The 20,267-nt window shown below is 40.3% G+C and overlaps 1 protein-coding gene across 5 annotated transcripts in view; it reads right to left on the reverse strand.

Moving 5' to 3' along the window:
* myocd (myocardin) overlaps positions 1-20,267 on the reverse strand; it is a 714,017-nt gene that overhangs the window by 55,923 nt on the left and 637,827 nt on the right. For all 5 annotated transcript variants that reach the window (XM_063074257.1, XM_063074258.1, XM_063074259.1 and 2 more), the window contains one exon: positions 9,574-9,629. In XM_063074257.1, the coding sequence (XP_062930327.1) occupies positions 9,574-9,629 (56 nt within the window). The remainder of the gene's footprint in view (positions 1-9,573; positions 9,630-20,267) is intronic.

Below are 20,267 nucleotides of genomic sequence, written 5' to 3' on the forward strand. Positions count from 1 at the left end.
CACAATCCCTGATGATATTATTTCAGTCTCTGATGCTGACATGTGAGGAGCCTTTAGGATGATGAACCCATGAAAAGCATCCAGCTGCTGTGTTCACTGAGATCTTTAACCTCTCACTTCAGCAGTGCGTGCTACCTACCTGCTTCAAGCAGGTTTCAAATATACCAGTGCCCAAAAAGAGCATGGTGACCTGCCTCAATGACTATTGCCTGGTAGTACTTACATCCACAGAGATGAAGTGTTTTGAGAGGTTGGTGATAAAACACATCAACTCCTGCCTGAAAACCAACTTAGATCCACTCCAATTTGCCTACTGGAGTAACAGGCCCACAGCAGAAGCCACGTCATTGGCTCTTCACTCAACCCTAGAATATGTGGACAGCAAAGATGCATATATTAGGATGTTCTTTATTAACTACAGCTCAGCATTCAATACCATCACCTCCTCAAAACTAATCAATAAGCTTAAATACCTCGGTCTCAATACCTCCTTATGAAATTGGATCCTCGATTTCCTCATGTGCAGACCCCAGTCATTTCGGATTGGCAACAACGTCTCCTTCATGATCTCCATCAGCACAGGTAGGTGTGCTTTGTCCCCTGCTCTATTCACTTTACACTTAAAACAGCGTGACCAAGCACAGCTCCACAGCCATATTCAAGTTTGCTCAGGACACCACTATTGCAGGCCAAATCAAAGGTGGTGATGAATCAGCAAACAGGAGAAAGACTTTAAATCTGGCTGAGTGGTGTCATAACAACAATCTCTTACTCAATGTCAATAAGACCAAGGAGCTGATTATTGACTTCAGGAGAAGGAAACCAGAGTTTGCATTGGAGGATCAGAAGTGGAAAGTGTTATTATTTGGGAGGATATGTCCTGGACCTAGCACAGAAGTGCAATTACAAAGAAAGTATGACAGTGCCTCTACTTCCTTTGGAGTTTGCAGAGATTCATCATGACATCTAAAGCTTTGACAAACTTCCATAGAAATGTAGTGGAGAGTAAATTTAATGGCTGCCACAGCCTGGTATGGAAACACCAATGCCCTTGAATGGAAAATCCTACAAAGATGTAGTTGATACAGCCCCGTTCATCATGGGTAAAGCCCTCCCCGCCATTGAGCACATTTATATGAAACGTTGTTGCAGGAAACTAGTATCCATCCTCAGGGTCCTCCAGCACCCAGGACGTGCTCTCCTCTTGATGCTGCCATCAGGAAGAAGGTACAAAAGCCTCAGGATTCATACCACCTGGTTCAGGAATAGTTACTACCTCTCAACCATCAGGCTCTTGAACCAAAGGGGATAACTACATTCAATTTCACTTGCCAATGGATTCACTTTTAAGGACTCTTCATCTCATGATATTTATTTATTTATTTATTTATTTATTATTATATCTTTTTGTATTTGCAGTGTGTGTATTCTGCAGTCTGGTTGAACGCCCCAGTTAGGTGCTCTTTCATTCATTCTGTTATGGTCACTATTCTATAGATTTATTGAGTATGCCCACAAGAAAATTAATCTCAGGGTTGTATATGGTGACATATTTGTACTTGGATAATAAAAAATACATTGTACCTTAAACTTTGAATAGTGGTCTCAAAGAAATTCTCAAATTTCTAACTGCAATACAGTTAAGAAGGTTGCCCAGCTTCAAAAGGGAGTCTGCAGTGACAGAGCATTAGGTCAGTTCTCTCGCTAACTCACGGATATTATTGAACAAACTGAACCAGGTTTTGAAGCTCTTTACAATTATTCCAATATGAGAAAGTACCCTAAATAAAAAAAATCTTTAAATTATTTTGAGCCTGGTGTTGCATGCTAATGCTTCTGGCTTTGTTTAGAATGGTTGGCCTTCGATAATTAGCTAGGTCCTAAACTTCCATTTACAGGCTGTCAAACATGGAAAGCCTGTGGTTACTGGGAGACAGAGGAAGGTTGAATCTATAGCACTCAGCAGAAGATTCCATGCTTGCTGGCATTCCCCAGCACTGAACTGAGCAAATTGTCTCTCATATCCTGTGCTGACTATAGGGCTTGTATTGGGAGGCTAGGATCAAACTGGCAGATTTAATTTTTAAAAAATATTTATAGTTACTTAGTTCAGATGGATCTGGTTGAACTATTCAAATGTTTAATATTTTTGTATTTACTTTGTTCAGTTTAAACAATTGTTAAATTTCTCTGAATGTTAAAATAACATTTTTCATAATTTCCTTCATAATGGAAAAACCAATTGGCTGTCAAAGCCTGCAAAGATGATGTACGGTGGGGGTGGGGGAAACAGCGTCTCCTCACTGTACTGTCCTACTCTGGGATGCTTCTGACTAGCTTAATTAGCTCTCCACATTTGAGCCAACCGTGAATGGGCTTGGGGAGGCTTCGGGGAGAGCTTCTGGGTGGAGAAGGCAGCCAGCAGTTTCCACCTCTGAGGTGGCAGAGGAGGCAGTAAATGGCAATGAATCCAATTAAGATCCCATGAAGAACTAAAATAAATGAAACGTTTCCTCCGTGGTCCACTAAGATCAATTAACAACCCCCCCATGTCAAAAAACATATACTGCTGTACACTGAAGGACAAAGCCATTTCCGTAACTCCTTACGACATAGGTATCGATTTAGCCTGAGTCTATTCCAGACCACAGAACAATCACCTGTTCTTGTACATAAGAAATAGGAGCAGGAGTAGGTCATCTGGCCTGTCGAGCCTATCTTCCATACATTGCCATCAACTCTTACCAGATTCTGCCATTCGCTTACACATGATGGGCAATTTACAGTGGGTTATTAACATACCAACTCACACATCTTTGAGAGAAAACCAGAGCATTTTGGGGAAACTCACCATTCAGGGGTTGAATGTACAAACTCCACACAGGCTGTATTAGAACACAAGATGCTGGGGATGTGAGGCAGTACATCTGCTAGCTGCCTACAGATTTCCAATTACCTACTGTGGCACAGAAAGAGGCCGAGCTATTCACTGCATCCATACCAGCTCCTGTACATAATTTCCTCTAGTCTCATATCCCTTAAGTTCTGCAGCTTACTCTCTTGCACACATCCTAACTTACTTTTGACTCTTTCATTGCTTGAGGAACCCCATTTTCATGGGGAGAAGGTGTAAACTCCCCACTGACAGGTCCCAAGATCAGGATCAAACTGGAGTCACTGCAACTGGGAGGCAGCAGCATCAACCTTCAGAGACAGGAAGGAAGGAGGCTTTGTTTCAACTACACTACAATGGTGATATATGTACACCAGTGGCGTGGAATGGCATCAAGTTCCCGACCAGAGCAATCTGGAATGAGTTCCATTTAGGGCCCCAAACAGTCCTCAGTGAGGTAACACCTGCGAATCTGCTAGGATCATATATTGTATCGGGTGCTCCCGATACAGCTTCCTCTACATTGTAAATTTGGGGCCACTTTGTTGAGCACCTCCGCTCCATCTGCCAAAAGAGGAAATTCCCGGTGGCCAAACACATTAATTCCAATTCCCATTCCTGTTTTGACATATTGATCCATGGCCTCCTCGTGTGCCAAGATGAAGCCATTCTCAGGGCGGAGGAGCAAAACCTTGTATTCCATCTCGGTAGCCTCCAGCTTGATGGCATGAATATTGATTTCTCCTTCTGGTAAAATTTTTTTTTCCTTCCTCTTCCCCTCTTCTTCTATTCACCACTCTGGCCTTTTACCTGCCGATCACTTCCCCCAGGTCCTGGCCTCCTTCCCTTTCTCCTGTGGTCCACTCTCCTTTCCTATCAGATCCCTTCTCCAGCCCTTTACTTTTCTCAACACCTGGCTTCACCTATCACCTACCAGCAAGCCCCTTCCCCCTCCCCCCACCTTTTTATTCAGCATCTTCCCCCCTTCCTTTCCACTCATGAAGAAGGTCGTGGCCTGAAATGTTGACTGTAAATTTATTTCCATAGAGGCTGCCTGACTTGCTGAGCTCCTCCAGCATTTCGTGTGTGTTGTGATGAAGAGTCCACTGAATGTGCCAGACTGAAAGGATGGATTTACCTTGAAGGCATTGGAATAGCTATGTCAAATCCATGTTGTCTTTAGTAATTTTATACAGGTTTCCACAAGCCTTGAATACTGAATGCATATACTTTTAGAGAGTGCATGATACTTGCAGGCACATGAAGAAATCTCAAGATATAGCTATTACGTTAGGGTAAAGAGGTTCAACTACAAGACCAGGTACATTCCTAGACAAGTTTTCACATTTGATGGTGCACCCCTACCTCCATCTTCCATTTCTTCCCTTTCACCTTTAGCTGTTTAAAAAGGTACATAATGAACATTCATTTTTCCCCTGTTCATTAGATAGCACCTTGCTCTCAATCTTTGAAACATTCCATGCTAATCTGTTACAGGTAGACTCTCTCCAGTCTAGCACCCATGGGTCATAATGGATGCCGGACCACAGAAATTCCTCTGAGCAAGAGAGGGTTCTGAGAACTGCAATTTGAGCTCTCTGTAAATTGGAAATGCGGGCAGCACAGTGGTGTAATATTTAGGGCAACACTTTACAGTACCAGCGAGCTGGGTTCGATTCTCGCTGACGTCTGTAAGGAGTTTGTATGTTCTTCTTGTGACCATGTGGGTTTCCTCTGGGTGTTGCAGTTTCCTCCCACAGTCCAAAGGCATGCCAGTTGGAAGGTTAATTGGTCATTGTAAATTGTCCCATGATTAGGCCAGGGTTAAAACAGGAGTTGAAGGGCAGCAAGGGCCTCTTCCACAATGTATCTCACTAAATAAATAAATTTGGTTGTACAGGTAGGTTAATTAGCTATAATTAGTTAATAAGTTCAAATTAATGAATTAGTATAGACCTATATACTTGGAGTATTATGTCCAGTTCTGGTCACCTCACTATAGGAAGGATGTGGAAGCATTGGAAAGGGTACAGAGGAGATTTACCAGGATGCTGCCTGGTTTAGAAAGTATGCATTATGATCAGAGATTAAGGGAGCTAGGGCTTTACTCTTTGGAGAGGAGGAGGATGAGAGGAGACATGATAGAGGTGTACAAGATAATAAGAGGAATAGATAGAGAGGATAGTCAGCGCCTCTTCCCCAGGGCACCACTGCTCAATACAAGAGGACATGGCTTTAGGGTAAGGGGTGGGAAGTTCAAGGGGGATTTTAGAGGAAGGTTTTTTACTCAGAGAGTGGTTGGTGCGTGGAATGCACTGCCTGAGTCAGTGGTGGAGGCAGATACACTAGTGAAGTTTAAGAGACTACTAGACAGGTATATGGAGGAATCTAAGGTGGGGGCTTATATGGGAGGCAGGGTTTGAGGGTCGGCACAACATTTTGGGCCGAAGGGCCTGTACTGTGCTGTACTATTCTATGTTCTATATTACAGATTCAAAACTTTCCAACTCACAGAAAGCCAGTCTAGAAAGTTTCAACCAACAGTCACTTTTCCATTTATCTAATTGATGTTTCTGAAACTCAAGAAGGAGCTTTGCAAAATCCATGGTATTCCAGGTTCTCTCTTCAATTTTATTTGGATGTGCCTGGTAGTGTTGAAGTGCAGTTCCAGTCCTCAGCTGTTCACTGGAAGGGGAATTAATTTTAAATGAGATAATTAAGAATTACTTTCATTAGTTTAACTGGTTAAAAAGAATCTCAGGGCTGTATATGGTGACATGCATGTACTCTGAAATAAAATTTTTACTTTGAACTGTTTGAGCATATTGGTTTCTGATGCTGACTCTCATCTCTTGGAGAAACCAAGTGGCTGCTGTGATGAGAATACACATAAATTAAGATGTTTGCTGGCCTGGCCTTGCACCAGTGGCATCAGCAGTGGTCTGCCACCTGTCCTCGGGGAGGGAGAGATAAGGAACAATGAAGCAGCATTTGGAGATGTTAATGAAGGAGCTGGGTATTGTCAAGATTGGCTCCCCCCCTTTGAACCCTGAACTGTTTGAAGTGATGGACAGGCGATACCCCAGCAGGGGGATAAAAAGGGACAGGTTCGCTAAGGCAGGACACACACGACACTCGAGGTAACGAGACCCTGGAAGCGGTGCGCCTCTCACGATTCGGTGGGAAGTACCGGGCCACAAACGCACAGGGTGGAAAGGTACGATCAGCGGGAACCCGGTGTGTGTCCACCCTTGCTTGGGTGCCGGGTTCACTGCAGACGATCGACCGCACCTGGAGGAGGGATCACAGTCGGTGACCCCAGGTGACATCACAAAGGACTCGCCCGAAAGCTGCTTGTGAGCAATATCGCCGGTCTGTGAGTGGAAGCCGTTTCTGAATGATCAGTCGTTCTCGTTCTCTCTCTCCCTCCCCCCACATTGTCCATCGCCATGGCAACGATTACTGCGAACTGAACTAAATTGAACTGGACTTTGTGTCACTTTGAAATTGGTCATTTACCCCTAGACAACGATAGAGCTTGATTGATCCTGTTATCTTAATTCTGTGCACATGTGTGTTTATCATTGCTGATCTGTTGCATTTATTATCCTTTCGATTACTGTGTTGCTTGTTTCTTTAATAAAACTTTCTTAGTTCTAGTAATCCAGACTCCAACTGAGTGATCCATTTCTGCTGGTTTGGCAACCCAGTTACAGGGTACGTAACACTGCTTTTTTAGAAAACTGGAATCAGAGTACAATCCAATTCCTGGGTTACTCAGGGGTACACTGAAAGTGGAAATCATGTAATGTGAAGTACCAAATCAATGAGAAATAGCGGGTTAGGGACCTTGATAACCTTAACTTGGAACATCCAGATATTCAACTGCAAACTAACAGATTTATTAAAGGTATTATTAATTTTTTTTTCACAATGGCAATTAAGCATATTAGTACAGTGGTTTCTGTTTAATTGGGGAACATCAGGACAGGTACATTTTGGCCTATTTAAGTGGCTGCCCGAATTAGCCGAAATTTGATGGAAAGAGTTTAAAAAAATAAAAAAGACAAACTTCTGTTCAACTGCATAACAAATTATGTATTTAAATGAAATACTGAATTAGAGCACTAGAAATACTACTGGTGGTTGCCCGTTGTATCCGACGACGAAAAGAAACCGTGTGCGAGAGTTCTCAAAATGAAAATGCTGTTGTACTCTGACAGTTGCACTCTCGTGACCTCGGAAGTCCCAGCCCAGTGGAACAAGTAAACATTTCCCCTGGTTGCAGTGGATGACCACAACTTCTTCTGTACTTCATTGTGCCCTTTGTTCTCCACGTAGCGCTAGAGAACCACCTTCCTGGCCGTTGGATCACATTGTAGGTCTCATCCGCCCAGTTCACCGGAATTGACTTTGCATGTCCCTGACTCACTGGGGAACAAAACCTGCTGGTACCCTCACCTGGTTCATTCCACCTGCCAGAGCGTGTAACAGGTGGGGTACACCTGGCTACTTAGGGTCACAGGTGAGAGCTGAGTGTCTGATGGGGACCAAATGTAACATTCAAGATGATTGTCGATCCCTTCAGTTCTTCATAATTCCTAACTTTTTTTGAAGTAGTGATATAATTTCTTTTTCACTCCCAGCCATTTCTGGAATTTCCAAGTCTAAATGCTTGAAACCGCCATGAGCAAAAATTCTGATTCGTCTTACCAACAGTATTGTCTTGCCTGAGTCTCGCCAACAATCAGTGAAAAAAAAATCACTGGTTCTTAAACACACAAGTGATGTTATTTAAAAACTGTTAGCTCTAAAAATGGTGTCTAAAAGCCACACAAATGGCGCTAATTAGAACCTGTTCTGGAATAGTTTCCTGTCCCAATTAAGCAGTACAGTGTCCTGAATAAATAAAAGGATCTCCGGCTATTTTCTCGATTAGTTTTCGTTCTTTAAGAGTTGTCCCAAATAAGCCGCTGCCCCGATTAACCAATGACCCAATTAACCAGGGTCCACTGTGTATAGTAATTTCTGGGCTGATTAGAGATGTACAGCCAAACAAAGAGATGGATAATTACAGCTTTCATCACACCCAACGGAAGTGATAGCGGAGAACTGGATCTGCATTGTCTGCCTACCTCATCTCCTTTATCTGTATAAAAGAAGCCAGTTCATCTCTGAGATGCAGATAAAAATGGGGGAACAAAATATGAAGGGTTATTTTCAAAAATGATAGTGCAAGACTAAAACTGCTCCAGGAGCTCCAACCGTCTTTCGGCTATCATTGGTCATTTGTTTTGCTTCAAGTATGCATCAGAAGGTGGCTTTTCTGGAAGATAAGTGAAGTCAATTTTCTTTTAATCTATTTGTACAGTTTCCTCAATAACATCTCAAAGCGTCAACAATGCATTTGGTATCTTGTTAGCTGCTTCTCTTTTAGCGTACTCCTCCATGGCTTTATACACTTGAACCACAGAAATGAGAGATCAGAAGCTACCTAGCTGTCCCTTATTGTGTGAATGAGTGGCTGAAGAAGACAACAAGATAGTTCACTATTCCACTTTATAAATCAACTGAATGCAAAACCTAAAAGAAGCTTGCAGAGGTCCATTACTATCTTTAGTGTTCATTTCATACTTTCAGTGGTCAATTTAAAGCAAATTTAGTAAGTATACGAAACGCTGAATTTCTTATGAGTAAATTATTTTCGGGTGTTGACCTGTCTTTTGGTGCTTTGCGGGCACATGCTCTCTGAACTGGTATTCTTACTTGGTTGGCAGAAGTCACATTGTAATCTGAGTGGGTTTGGTACTGTCAGTCATAAATCTAATTCAATCTCACAATGTGGACATCCACTGTTTTCAACAAGGATAGATTGTAACCTTTCGGAACACCATACCAGCAAGAAAATAGTCAAGGGAATTAACATACACAATTATCATTCCTGTCACAGAAGAATTGCATTCTTATCACCAGCAAACAACAATAAATAAAGGCTGGAATTGGAGGGAAAGGAACTTTGACATTAGCTTTCAACATACTATTGGAAACATAACTACCCATTGCAATGTGAACTCCAATGTTAAAATGCCTGACCCAGGAAAAAACAAAGTAACGCACACAACATGCTGGAGGAATCTAGCAGATCAGGCAGCAAAATCGGTTGACTTTCAGAAAAGTAGAGAGATATCTCTATATGCACGCTAAAAGGAAAAATGTGAAATATTCTAACATTCCTTAAAGCAACACATCGCAGTAAGAATAAACCTTGCTGTGTGAAAAGGTGACAATCTGGAAACTGTTTCAAGATGCTAGTTTCTACTTCGGTGAATTTATTATAAGGTTTTGGGGGAGGTACAGCCCCACCAAATAAAGGTAGCCCACAGTCAAAAGAACAATGCAAGATCACTTCAGCTCAAAACATTTTCCAAATATATCTGCATATGTTTTGAAACTGCCCATGAACAATGTCTCTGTGCTCACAGTGGGAACGATAGCTGGACTGGTTGTTGACAGAAAATCAAGGACAGAACTTACACACTTACATCCATTTACAGACTGCACAACTGATTCTCTCTCCCTCTCTCTATGGAAGTAAGCACATTGTCCAATTTAATTTCTGAATAGCTATTTGAATTAATACCAGTCACAACAATTGCCACCCTGGTATTGGGATTCCATACCTTGGCTCGTTCCAGACTCTTTCTTTGGTCGTGGTACGCAGCTGGACTCTTTAGAGCTACAGTAACAAACAGAACAAATACAGACTGATTAGCAGGTAGATCAGCTAATTCCCATTTCTAAAATGCCCATCGTTATTGATAAATACCAGCCTGCCATAGAAAATCTCAGAGGATCCCATATCAACTTTGTGATGACACAAATTACCCTTTCATCAAAAAGTAATTTCAGAGTTCTTCTAAACATACTAAGATTATATATAACTAACATGCAATTTCAATACCATCTGTAGAAATATAGTGTATGATAATAAAGCATTAAAATTGTACTCTTTACATGTTCTATGCTGAATTCTGCCGTGTTTAATTGAAGTCTTGAAGTTAGCAACTTATCAGATATGCAACACAACTAGACGTTAACCAAACATCTGAAATTCATTTGCAACATTTAACAAATAGCTTCTGCTAATTTAGGTACCTTATGAAATCATGTGAGTTTGTGTTTGTGTGGGTGATTCAATCCAGCACATCCAATTTACTATTAAAATTCCAGAGTGAATCATTGTAGAAAATGTTCCCATTTCTCTCAATCCCACATTAATCTTAACGTGTACTGAATGCATGAGGAATTTAACTACTTAAAAAACTGCACTTGAAAAAGTGGTTGTTCTTAGCTTATGAACTAAGATGATGTCGGGGGTGAAGTTGATGGAAGCTTCCTGAAATAAATAGCTATTATACACTGCAGTGAATAATTGCACAACAAACTCTGTGTTATCTATGTACAGCTATCTTGAGTTTGCTGGTGATAAATACGGTTAAATTGTACTTAGTAATTAATCTTCCAGAATTTAGTTACATTGGCATAGCCATGTGAAAAAAATCTTGCTCTTTGGCAAACTGCATGAATTTTCTCCTCTGTAATGAGTGTAAAACTGCATCAAGGACCTATCATTTCCAACTAAGTGAAGCAGAGCATCTCCTCCATTTAATAAGGGACTTTAGCAGATGTAATCCTTATCCTTTCACCTGACAGCTGTGATGGCATTGAAACTGAGGTACAAAATTTCGACTTCAGCAAACGTTATCTTTGCTTTTTCCAAGTTACAGATAGTTATCTTTCAATTTTGCCTTATGCACCTGGTTTATGTACTTTTCATCCACAAACAGTAAAGTCAAGAGTCAAGTGTGATTACTTCAAGTGAAAAATGAAGTTGCAAAGAGAACTGAAGTACACCGGTGCAGAAATTGCAAAGCACCTGAATTGGGGGGGAGGGGGAGGGGGAGGGAGGAACGGGGGTCATTTGTCCACCAGCATCATCTGGTACCAGTCAGTCAGTCGCAGCACCAGTTACTGCCCCAAGACGCAGCTCGCTGGCCTGCAGAAGTAGGGAGACTGGCCAGGTGGAGTGACAAACAGAATCTGAGACATTTGGATTGTAAGGTTTCCCAGCATGCTTTGCTAGAGCATGGCCAGACAAAATCTGAAGCTGTGGGAGATGCTACATCAGGTTACCAAATGCTTTTAATGCATCTGAAAGAAGCAAATGGTGATGAAAAGAGATTTAGAACAGAAGATGATAATTAGAGTGCATCACAATTCTGGAATATTGATAAACTGCAATTGTATTAATGCCATCTAGATTAATACATAACTACACAATGCAATAACATAAACTAAAACACAATCACAACATCGTATGACAATGATACTGTACATTATTTAGGGAAGGAAAGCTGACATTCTTAACTGATTTGGGATTTCTTATAAAAGAAGCTCTGGGCACACCAACATACTGTGATTGATTCTTGCCTGCTTGATCATGGGCAATTAGGGTTGGACAATGGATGCTAGCATTGCTGCATATCCCATTAACAAATGAAAAACAATACACCAAATTTCACTGTCCAATAATATTTGACTTCTGGTAATTCTACCCAAGTTTTATGCATAAACCTGTGAAAGAAGTGAGGTTTTCTAATCTGACATCCTTATGCATATGGGTGTGAATATCAGGAAATTTTGCAGCTTCAGTTTCTGATCTCCCCACTTTTTGGAATATACAGATATAATGCAATTTCCTATAGATGACAAAGGTGCGACACCCTGGAAAATCCTTCATTGAATAATGTAGTAGATACACTTTCCAAAGACGACAGCTACATCAGGATTAGAATTGCTGTTCACATACCGGCATATATCTCCTCTTCAACGAAACTTTGGCAGTGAGTCAACGTTGAACAGCATTAAACTAAGGTTCATCCCAACAGTAAGAGTCTCCACACTGTGTGGGGCACTTGAGTACTTTTTTTGTGATTGAATTAAGCGTGTTCTGCATTTGGCACTGGAAATTAAGCACCAGTGATTATCTGGACCCTCAGAAACTTTGCTTACTGTGTCACTGACTTCCATTTAGCCACACCAGCATGGCTGAAATGTCTGACCTTTCACCTTTTTGAATGGAGCTGGGAGGAATGTTTTTCAGATAAGCAGCTTTCTTTTTTTTTTGATCTTAATGGTCAGGCCCAAATCAAACTTGCAATCTTTTGGAAAAAAATTCTTTCATGTTGCTTCATTTGCACAGAAGTACAGCGACTTCAGCTGTGTCTGTTCTACAATGGGACAAGAAACTATAAGCTTCTGACATTATTACAAACTGGCCCAAACTGACAGTGCTGCAGGGAAGATTATTAGTGAAAATGTTAATAACCAAACCCTGAACTATACAGAAGTCCAAACACAGCTATCAAAGTTTGCTTGGTAGCTTTGTCTGCTTACTTTGCACCTTGAAGAAAAGAGATGTGCCACTTAGTCACCTAATCTATTGACCTTTCAGCCTGAATACCCCTTCAAGCGTTAACAAGCACAGAAGTCACATGTTCAGACTACAGTTATGTAATGTCTATGATAAAGCACAAAGTGATCATTGCCAGATCATGTCCTGTTCATTTAGTAAGGTCACTAAAATGATATGCCAAAGCCAATGTTAACCGAATAATTTGCTCTTTGTGTGGCTCTCAACAGCATCTAAAATCTCATTCTTAATAATAAATTTAAAATAGTAGATGCTTGGTCATGTCAGATATATAAAAGTATATGTTTATATCTATTGGACCTGGATAAGTAAAACGCCTGAATGGGACTCACATAAAACCAATGTGCAAAGAAGTTCATTGTAAACACTTTTGGATATTTATCTTCAGTAACCAAATAAGAATGCTAAAAAAGGTTACTGTTTTTGTTTGGCGAGCCAATGTAAGCCTTAAATGCAGGATGATTTTTTTCCCCAATATTAATTTTATATCATATGACTTTGTGATGAGCCATATGATATGAAAGTTAGAAAGAGCCAATGGGCTCATTGAGTCCATGCTGGCTCATAGAATAATGTCTGAACCAGTCAGGTAGGTATGCGCAGCTGTCCACCCGACCCAATTGAAACCTCTAATACATTCCCTATTGTTACATAAAGAATAGACATGAGCAACAGACTCCTGTAGATTAAGGATTTTCAAGATAATTGTATGTAAACATTAGTGATAGCTTGTATCTTTCCAACTGTTCATAATTCTGTTCCTAGTGGTTGATCGTAGCAATTGCATTTCAACTAACCTTAAACAGTTCTGCTTAGAGTTAGATGCATTTTCCTAACTCCTTTGGTTTTGTTAATGGAAATATGCTCATTCCAATTTATTCTATCAAGTACTGAACTAGTGAATGTATCCTCTTTCTCACTTTAAAGGCCAAAGTAAAATATCCATTTAGATTTTCCATCATATTCCATCAAAATACTTGGCTCAATGTATATAGCAGAGTGTTAAGTGAGAAATTTTGAATTCGACCCCAGAACCAGAGCTTCAAATAATAAGCATTGTTCCCATTCATTGTATTCACTGGTTCAGAAGGACACAAATGTTTCTGTAGCTTCTCTTGATAGGGTGGTGGATGGCGGGGGCAGAAATAGTGTTGGATGCATTTTGTATACTGTCCAACATTGAAAGCCAGCCCAAAGGATAAACTTGTGATCTACTTCACTAACATGAGAAAGTCTGCAGATGCTGGAAATCCAAAGCAACACACACCAAATGCTGGAGGAACTCATCAGGTCAAACTGCATCTACGGAAATGAACAAATAGTTGATGCTGTGGACTGAGACCTTTCATCAGATTGCTTTTCCTCCAGCCCTTTACCTTTCCCACCATCCACCTGGCCTCAGTTATCACCTTCTAGCGAGCTGCCTTCTCCTCCCCACACTTCTTTAATTCTGATGTCTTCCCCCTTCCTTTCCAGTCCTGATGAAGGGTCTCGTCCAGAAACGTCGACTGTTTATTCATTTCAATACATGCTACCTGACATGTTGAGTTCCTGCAGCATTTGGGATCTATTTCACTGCTGCTGAAGTAGATTGAGGATTATTTAAATAAATAAACAATAAATATCAAGAACAAGAGATGAAGAGTTATTGGAAGTGAGTCTATAGGTTGTGGGACCAGTTCAATACCAAAGTTCAAAGTGAAGTTATCCCCACATTTTTATAGAAAGGATTTACAATATATACCAGTGCTCTCCACCATTCCTCATCTCTAGCCTTAATACTTTCACCCACTTGGATCTCCTCTTTTGTGATGCCACAGCAATGCTATTCTTAAACCGACCAGAATGAGAACAAAGTGCTGAATGGTCTCTTTTGATGATGTATATTTTTATTTCCCTACATGCATCATCCACTGCTTTTAGTACATTTCAGGGAAAGCACTGCAGACTCTCTGCATGCCAGGGCTCATGTCAAGGCTTCTGGAAGGATAGCTATGATGAAAGCTGTCAGGAATAGGAATGATTCATATAGTGTGATACCTGAATAGACTTGCTTATCACCAAGGCAGTTTGAATTTGTTCAGTCTTCTCAACACAAGCACATATGACCTGTAGCATGTCCTATTGGTTTGCTTATTCACATATAACTAGGCAAATTTCATTCAAGGTAATTAATTTAATTCATTTATTTATTGAGATACAGCTCAGAAAAGGCCCTTCTAAGCCATGCAGCCCAGCAACCCACCCATTCAGCCTCAGCCGAATCTCACGGGAGAATTTACAATGACCAATTAATGGACAATCCGGTACATAGAAACCATAGAAACTACAGCACAGAAACACTTTTGGCCCTTCTTGGCTGTGCCGAACCATTTTCTGCCTAGTCCCACTGACCTGCACATGGACCATATCCCTCCATTCACCTTCCAATCCATGTATCTGTCCAATTTATTTTTAAATGTTAAAAAAGAACCCGCATTTACCACCTCGTCTGGTAGCTCATTCCATACTCCCACCACTCTCTGTGTGAAGAAGCCCCCCTAATGTTCCCTTTAAACTTTTCCCCCCTCACCCTAAACCCATGTCCTCTGGTTTTTTTCTCCCCTTGCCTCAGTGGAAAAAGCCTGCTTGCATTCACTCTATCTATACCCATCATAATCTTATATACCTCTATCAAATCTCCCCTCATTCTTCTAAGCTCCAGGGAAGATTTGATAGATTTGATCTTTGGACTGTGGGAGGAAACTGGAGCACCTGGAGGAAACCCACACAGTCATGGGGAAAACGTATAAACTCCGTACAGACAGCTGCAGGAAATGAACCTGGGCCGCTGGCTCTGTAAAGCGTTGTGTTAACCACGCTACCGTGATACGTACTATAGCACAAGAAAATGTCAACCACCCTTCAAGACTCTCCTTTATGTTTCCTTTCACCTGATTTACTTGGTGTGTAATCCCACTCTCCAGGTTGCTCCTTCCATTTAATATGTGTCTTTTTTATGTGATTATTTCTAAATTAATACATGCAGTCTGCTTTAATAGCATCCAATGCTGCAAGTTAGGTCACCCTGAACAGTTTTACTGCAGGCATATGTTCAATCCACTTGAGTAATCTTTAGGTATTTTAGTAATGTTTACTGCCAGACAGCTAAGCAATGGTGCTTGATGCTTTTAACTCAAAACGCTTTGCTAATCAATCTTTTTGAAGATAGCAGCTCAGCAGAGTGTTCAACACATAACTATGCAACTACAATTACTTACACAGTATTACAAAAGTCAACATGTAGCTGAAAAAGAATGGAAAGAATGTCCACTCATGAATCCTGATCCTGGATGATTCTGAATTAACTAAACCTCATTACATACGCAGGTCTATTATCATACCAATTGGAAAAGTCCAGATCACCTCAGATTATCCAATCTCCAATACAGTTATTTCAAAAAGGGACGTCTGGGTGCAACGGCTCAAATTTAAACACTTCAGAATCATCTCAATGCCTGAATGTAATGTTGGCAGGCCACACTGCATTGATCACCAGACACAAAATAAGAACAGTCTTTCAGGAAGCTAGTTTCCAAGGGCCTGCCAACAAGGGGAGACGCCGGGCAGGTGGGGGGAGAAGAGAGAAGGGTAGAGGGGAGGCACGGAGGGCGAGAGAGAAGGGCTAAGTGCGAGAGAGGCAGGGAAAGTTAAAAAGTAGACATCTTAATAAGCTAGGGATTCATCAACTTTCTTTAGCTGACTTATGGCTTCTATTCCTTTGGCCTTGCTAATCAGTAGTTTTTTCAGAGAATTGTTTTACGATTGTAAAGATTTGCGTATTACTTACCCCATTGTCTTGAACCACTGGGTAATTTTGCCAGTAATGTGCCCACTAGCAACAGCCCTCGTCGGGTTTGTGCTGTTACTGTACGGCATCTTGGTAGCACGAGGCTGGTGGATAGTGGCACGGACACTAGTGGCTCAATGTAACTAAAGTAGTGAGATAAGTGATCATGGGTTCAATGTCCATTTAGAAAACAGATGGCAAAGGGAAAGAATGCCTTGTTAATGAGGGAAGTCTTGAAGGCAGGAAGCCCCAACCTATTTTAGTTCCACCATATGAGAAAAGAATTCAAAGAAGTTGCCTGTTTTATTGACCTGCTCACTACATTTTTCCATATTCTATTTACTTTAAATCAAAATTACTGGAAATTTGAAATAAAAATCAGGACATCCTGGAAACACTCAGCAGGTCAAGACATGGAGAAGATGTTTCTTATAGTGAGGAAGTCTAGGTCCAAAGGTTAGAGCCTCAGAATACAAGGATTTCCCTTTAGAGCAGAGATTCTAAGGGACATCTGCTCACTGCTCCACGATGTTCACTCAGCTCTGCACTTTAATGAGGCTCTGACCTGCTTGGCTGCAGTGATGACTGGCTTTGCGTCTGTAGTCCTGCGACATTTACTTGGCTCTGCCATGAAATGAGATTGTGGTCTGCACCAGCCGCAGTGATGCCTAGCTTCGTGTCTTTCATAAAACTCCAGTTCTGAATGTTATCTGCTTACTTCTATTGTTTGCACTTTTTCCCCCCTCTCTAAGCACTGGGTGTTTGAGGGTCTTTTTTTTTAAAATGGGTTCTTTTGGGGTTTCTTTGTTTTGTGGCTGCCTGAAAGGAGATTGATCTCAAAGTTGTACAATGTATACACACTGTGATAATAAATGTACTTCGAACTTGAACTCTGAGATGAGGAGAAATTTCTTTCCCCAGATGACGACCAAAAATAAAAAATTTTGGACAGCTGTGGAAGCCAGGTTATTCGGTATATTTGAAATGGATGTTGATAGGTTCTTGATTAGTAAGGGGGTGGTGAGAAGGCAAGAGAATTGGGATGGGGCTGATAATAAACCTGACATGATAGAATGGAGAAGCAGATTTGATGGGCCAAATGGCCTAATTCTGCTCCTATGTCTTATGGTCAGGTGTCATCCGTGAAGAGAAAAGCAGCTAACCTTTCAGTTCCCCTTTCCACAGATGCTTCCAGGTCTGCTGAGTGTTTCCAGCATCACATTGGTTTATTACATATTTTAAGTAATAGTCATAAATCTATTCTGTAATTTTCAATTATAACATTAATTTCATTAACTTAGTTTTGCAGAATTTATTGTTTTTGTTTTGCTGTTACCATCAGTCACTTTTACAGGTTAGCACAACCTAGAAAAGTCTAGCACTTAACTGGCTCTGCACAAATTCCAAACACCCTTAGTCAAATGACTGGCAAACTTATCCACTTTTATCTGATTTGTTTAGGAGATGACTGCTGGTCAAAGTATATACTTCTCAGCAACCTGAAACGTCATTTCTTAAATCATCAACTTGACCTCATTTCTGCAAAGTGTTTTTGGTCTTGATGAGAGTTCAAAGTTGCCTTTGCTCTGCGTCATTCAGGAAAGAGCTACATTTTTAAAAAATCGGTGCTTAATAAAAACAAATAGAATAATTTGTTTGCTCATTCACTTCAGAATCAAAATTCCTAAGATTGAAAAGCAGTCAATGTAATTTCAAATCCAAGAAATATCATCCTACCCAGGTAGACAACCAACACTGCCGCTTTACAGCATTATCTGATGATTTAGACATTCCTGTGGTCTGGATGTTCAAGCCATCCTCCTTTATTTCAGAAATATCAGATGGTCACTAAGGCTTCAACAGCCACCTATATACACTTGGTCTAAAAAGATCTCCAGCATTCACAAAAACTATTAAGACACATAAATAAACATCTATGAGCTAATGTCTGTGTTTCCCTACATGCGAAAAGGGTTACATGGCTTTACCAAACAAACTGAAGGACTAATATTGACCTAAGGCAACTGATAGAGAATCATCAGCTGGACTACCCTGTAAATAACTTTGGTGATAATTCTTCCCTTTATTCTAAATTGCTATTATCGACCCCGATTTATAATTTGCTTAAGTCATGCAAAGTCAACTATTAAACTGTAGTTCTTCCTGCAGATACCCTTCTTCTGCCCATGTTGAGGAATGGGTCAATACCATGTTATTCAGCTTCCACAAGTCTGTGTGGGTCCTTGCTGTGCTTTTATTAATTCAACACATGCTGAACAGAATGTATTGGCTATTAGCACACTCAGTCATGGGTCTGCCACTGTATTCATCATTTTAATGTGAACAGCTCAAAAATGGGTACTACAAGGTTTCAATCTACTTCTTGATATCCAAGTTATGACATACAATTCCTGGTGATTAATGGGTTATTTCTCAGATTTCCTTTCAATCTGAGAAGGGGGTGTTCTTTTTTTGCAAGGGAGGGGATGGGGGTTTGTTGTTATTGGTGCTGTTTTTTTTGTGGAGAGGGTTGGGGCCTGGGGTTTAATGTTCTAGCTGCTGTTTTCCATGTGGTCAATCCATCAGGGGGATTAATATATTTTCTCTCAACGACTCATGTAGTTTTTCTGTATTTTGTAGCTCTCTGGAGAAGACGAACATCAGAGCTGTATTGGACATGCGTATTTTGACAATAAAATGAACCTTTGATAGATATCAGATACCTTGTTAATTTAAAAAAAAATTTTGAACTTAATAATAACCATTGATTTAATGTTAATTATTAAATACTCTATTGATGCAATTTACAGTGTTTGGGATCAATGTGAACCACAAAACATAAAATATAATTTCTAAGCAGCTTTGTTATCAGTAAAGTTCTTTTGATAAATTCTGATACCGTCCTTTCATACCAGCAAGGCCATCAAAGGTCAGATAATGGCCTTGGAGTTGCCTATTTGGATCAAGATATAAATACACCTAAAGTTGGATTTCAGTTCAGAGGAAATTCATGTTAAGTGCATCAGTTCATTCATTTTCCTTGAATATATTTTTTATAAACTTTATATACTAGATTCTGAAACAATGAGTTCAAAAGCTAAATTCTTGTATTCATGCCAGAGTCAAATTATAAACACTGTTAAAGTGCTCATTGTATTTGTTATTTTTGATACAAATTGCAATTCAATATTTCTTCTGAAACCTACCTTGTCACCACAGTGATGCTAAAACTATTTCGCTATTATTTATCAAAAATTCTTATGGTGAAATAAGTTAATTACAAAAATTCAAATAGCTTGTAACTGTCAACATTTCTGGGTTTTCTTGCATCCCCCTCTCCAGAACATTCCTTCTCTTCTTTCCTGACTTGTCTATGATTCCAGCCACCCCAAACAATCACCTTACTTGTATGATCACCAGCAAACCGTACAAGCACCACAATCAAGTGTTCCTCTGATTTATTTTCCAGGAATGAATGGTTGACGTTGTCCCTGGCACAAGCATTCAGAAAGTGGTCTCGTGACGATATGATAAATGGTAACTTTTACATTTACACAGATTCTGCTTGGACTTGAGGGCCTGAATTATTCAGAGAGGTTCGCCAAGCTGGGTCTTTACATCCTGGAGCACAGGAGAATGAGTGGTGACCTCACAACAATTTGTAAAATAATGAAGGGTATGGATAGGGTCATTGTTATATTTTGCACCTTCAAAACATTAAATTAATACAAAGGAAGGCATGGGAGTCCAAAATGCAGGTCGAACTTTGGGTTTACTTTAAGCAGGGTGCACATGTATCACATGGTAGAGTGATGACATGGACAATTTACGTATTTATGCTTATAATTAATTATTTAAACAAACAAAGATGCTTAATCACACATACACACACACATATATGAGATTACTCAAATATTATTGACATATCAAATACACAACAGTCACAATCTTTTCTTCAAGGCTGCGGAATCCAAAACTCGAAGTCACAGATACAATATCAGAAGGGAGAGACTTAAAGAACACCTGAGATGTGACTTCTTTAGAGGGTAGTG

This window comes from Mobula hypostoma, chromosome 22, assembly GCF_963921235.1.
Source record: "Mobula hypostoma chromosome 22, sMobHyp1.1, whole genome shotgun sequence".
NCBI lineage: Eukaryota > Metazoa > Chordata > Chondrichthyes > Myliobatiformes > Myliobatidae > Mobula > Mobula hypostoma.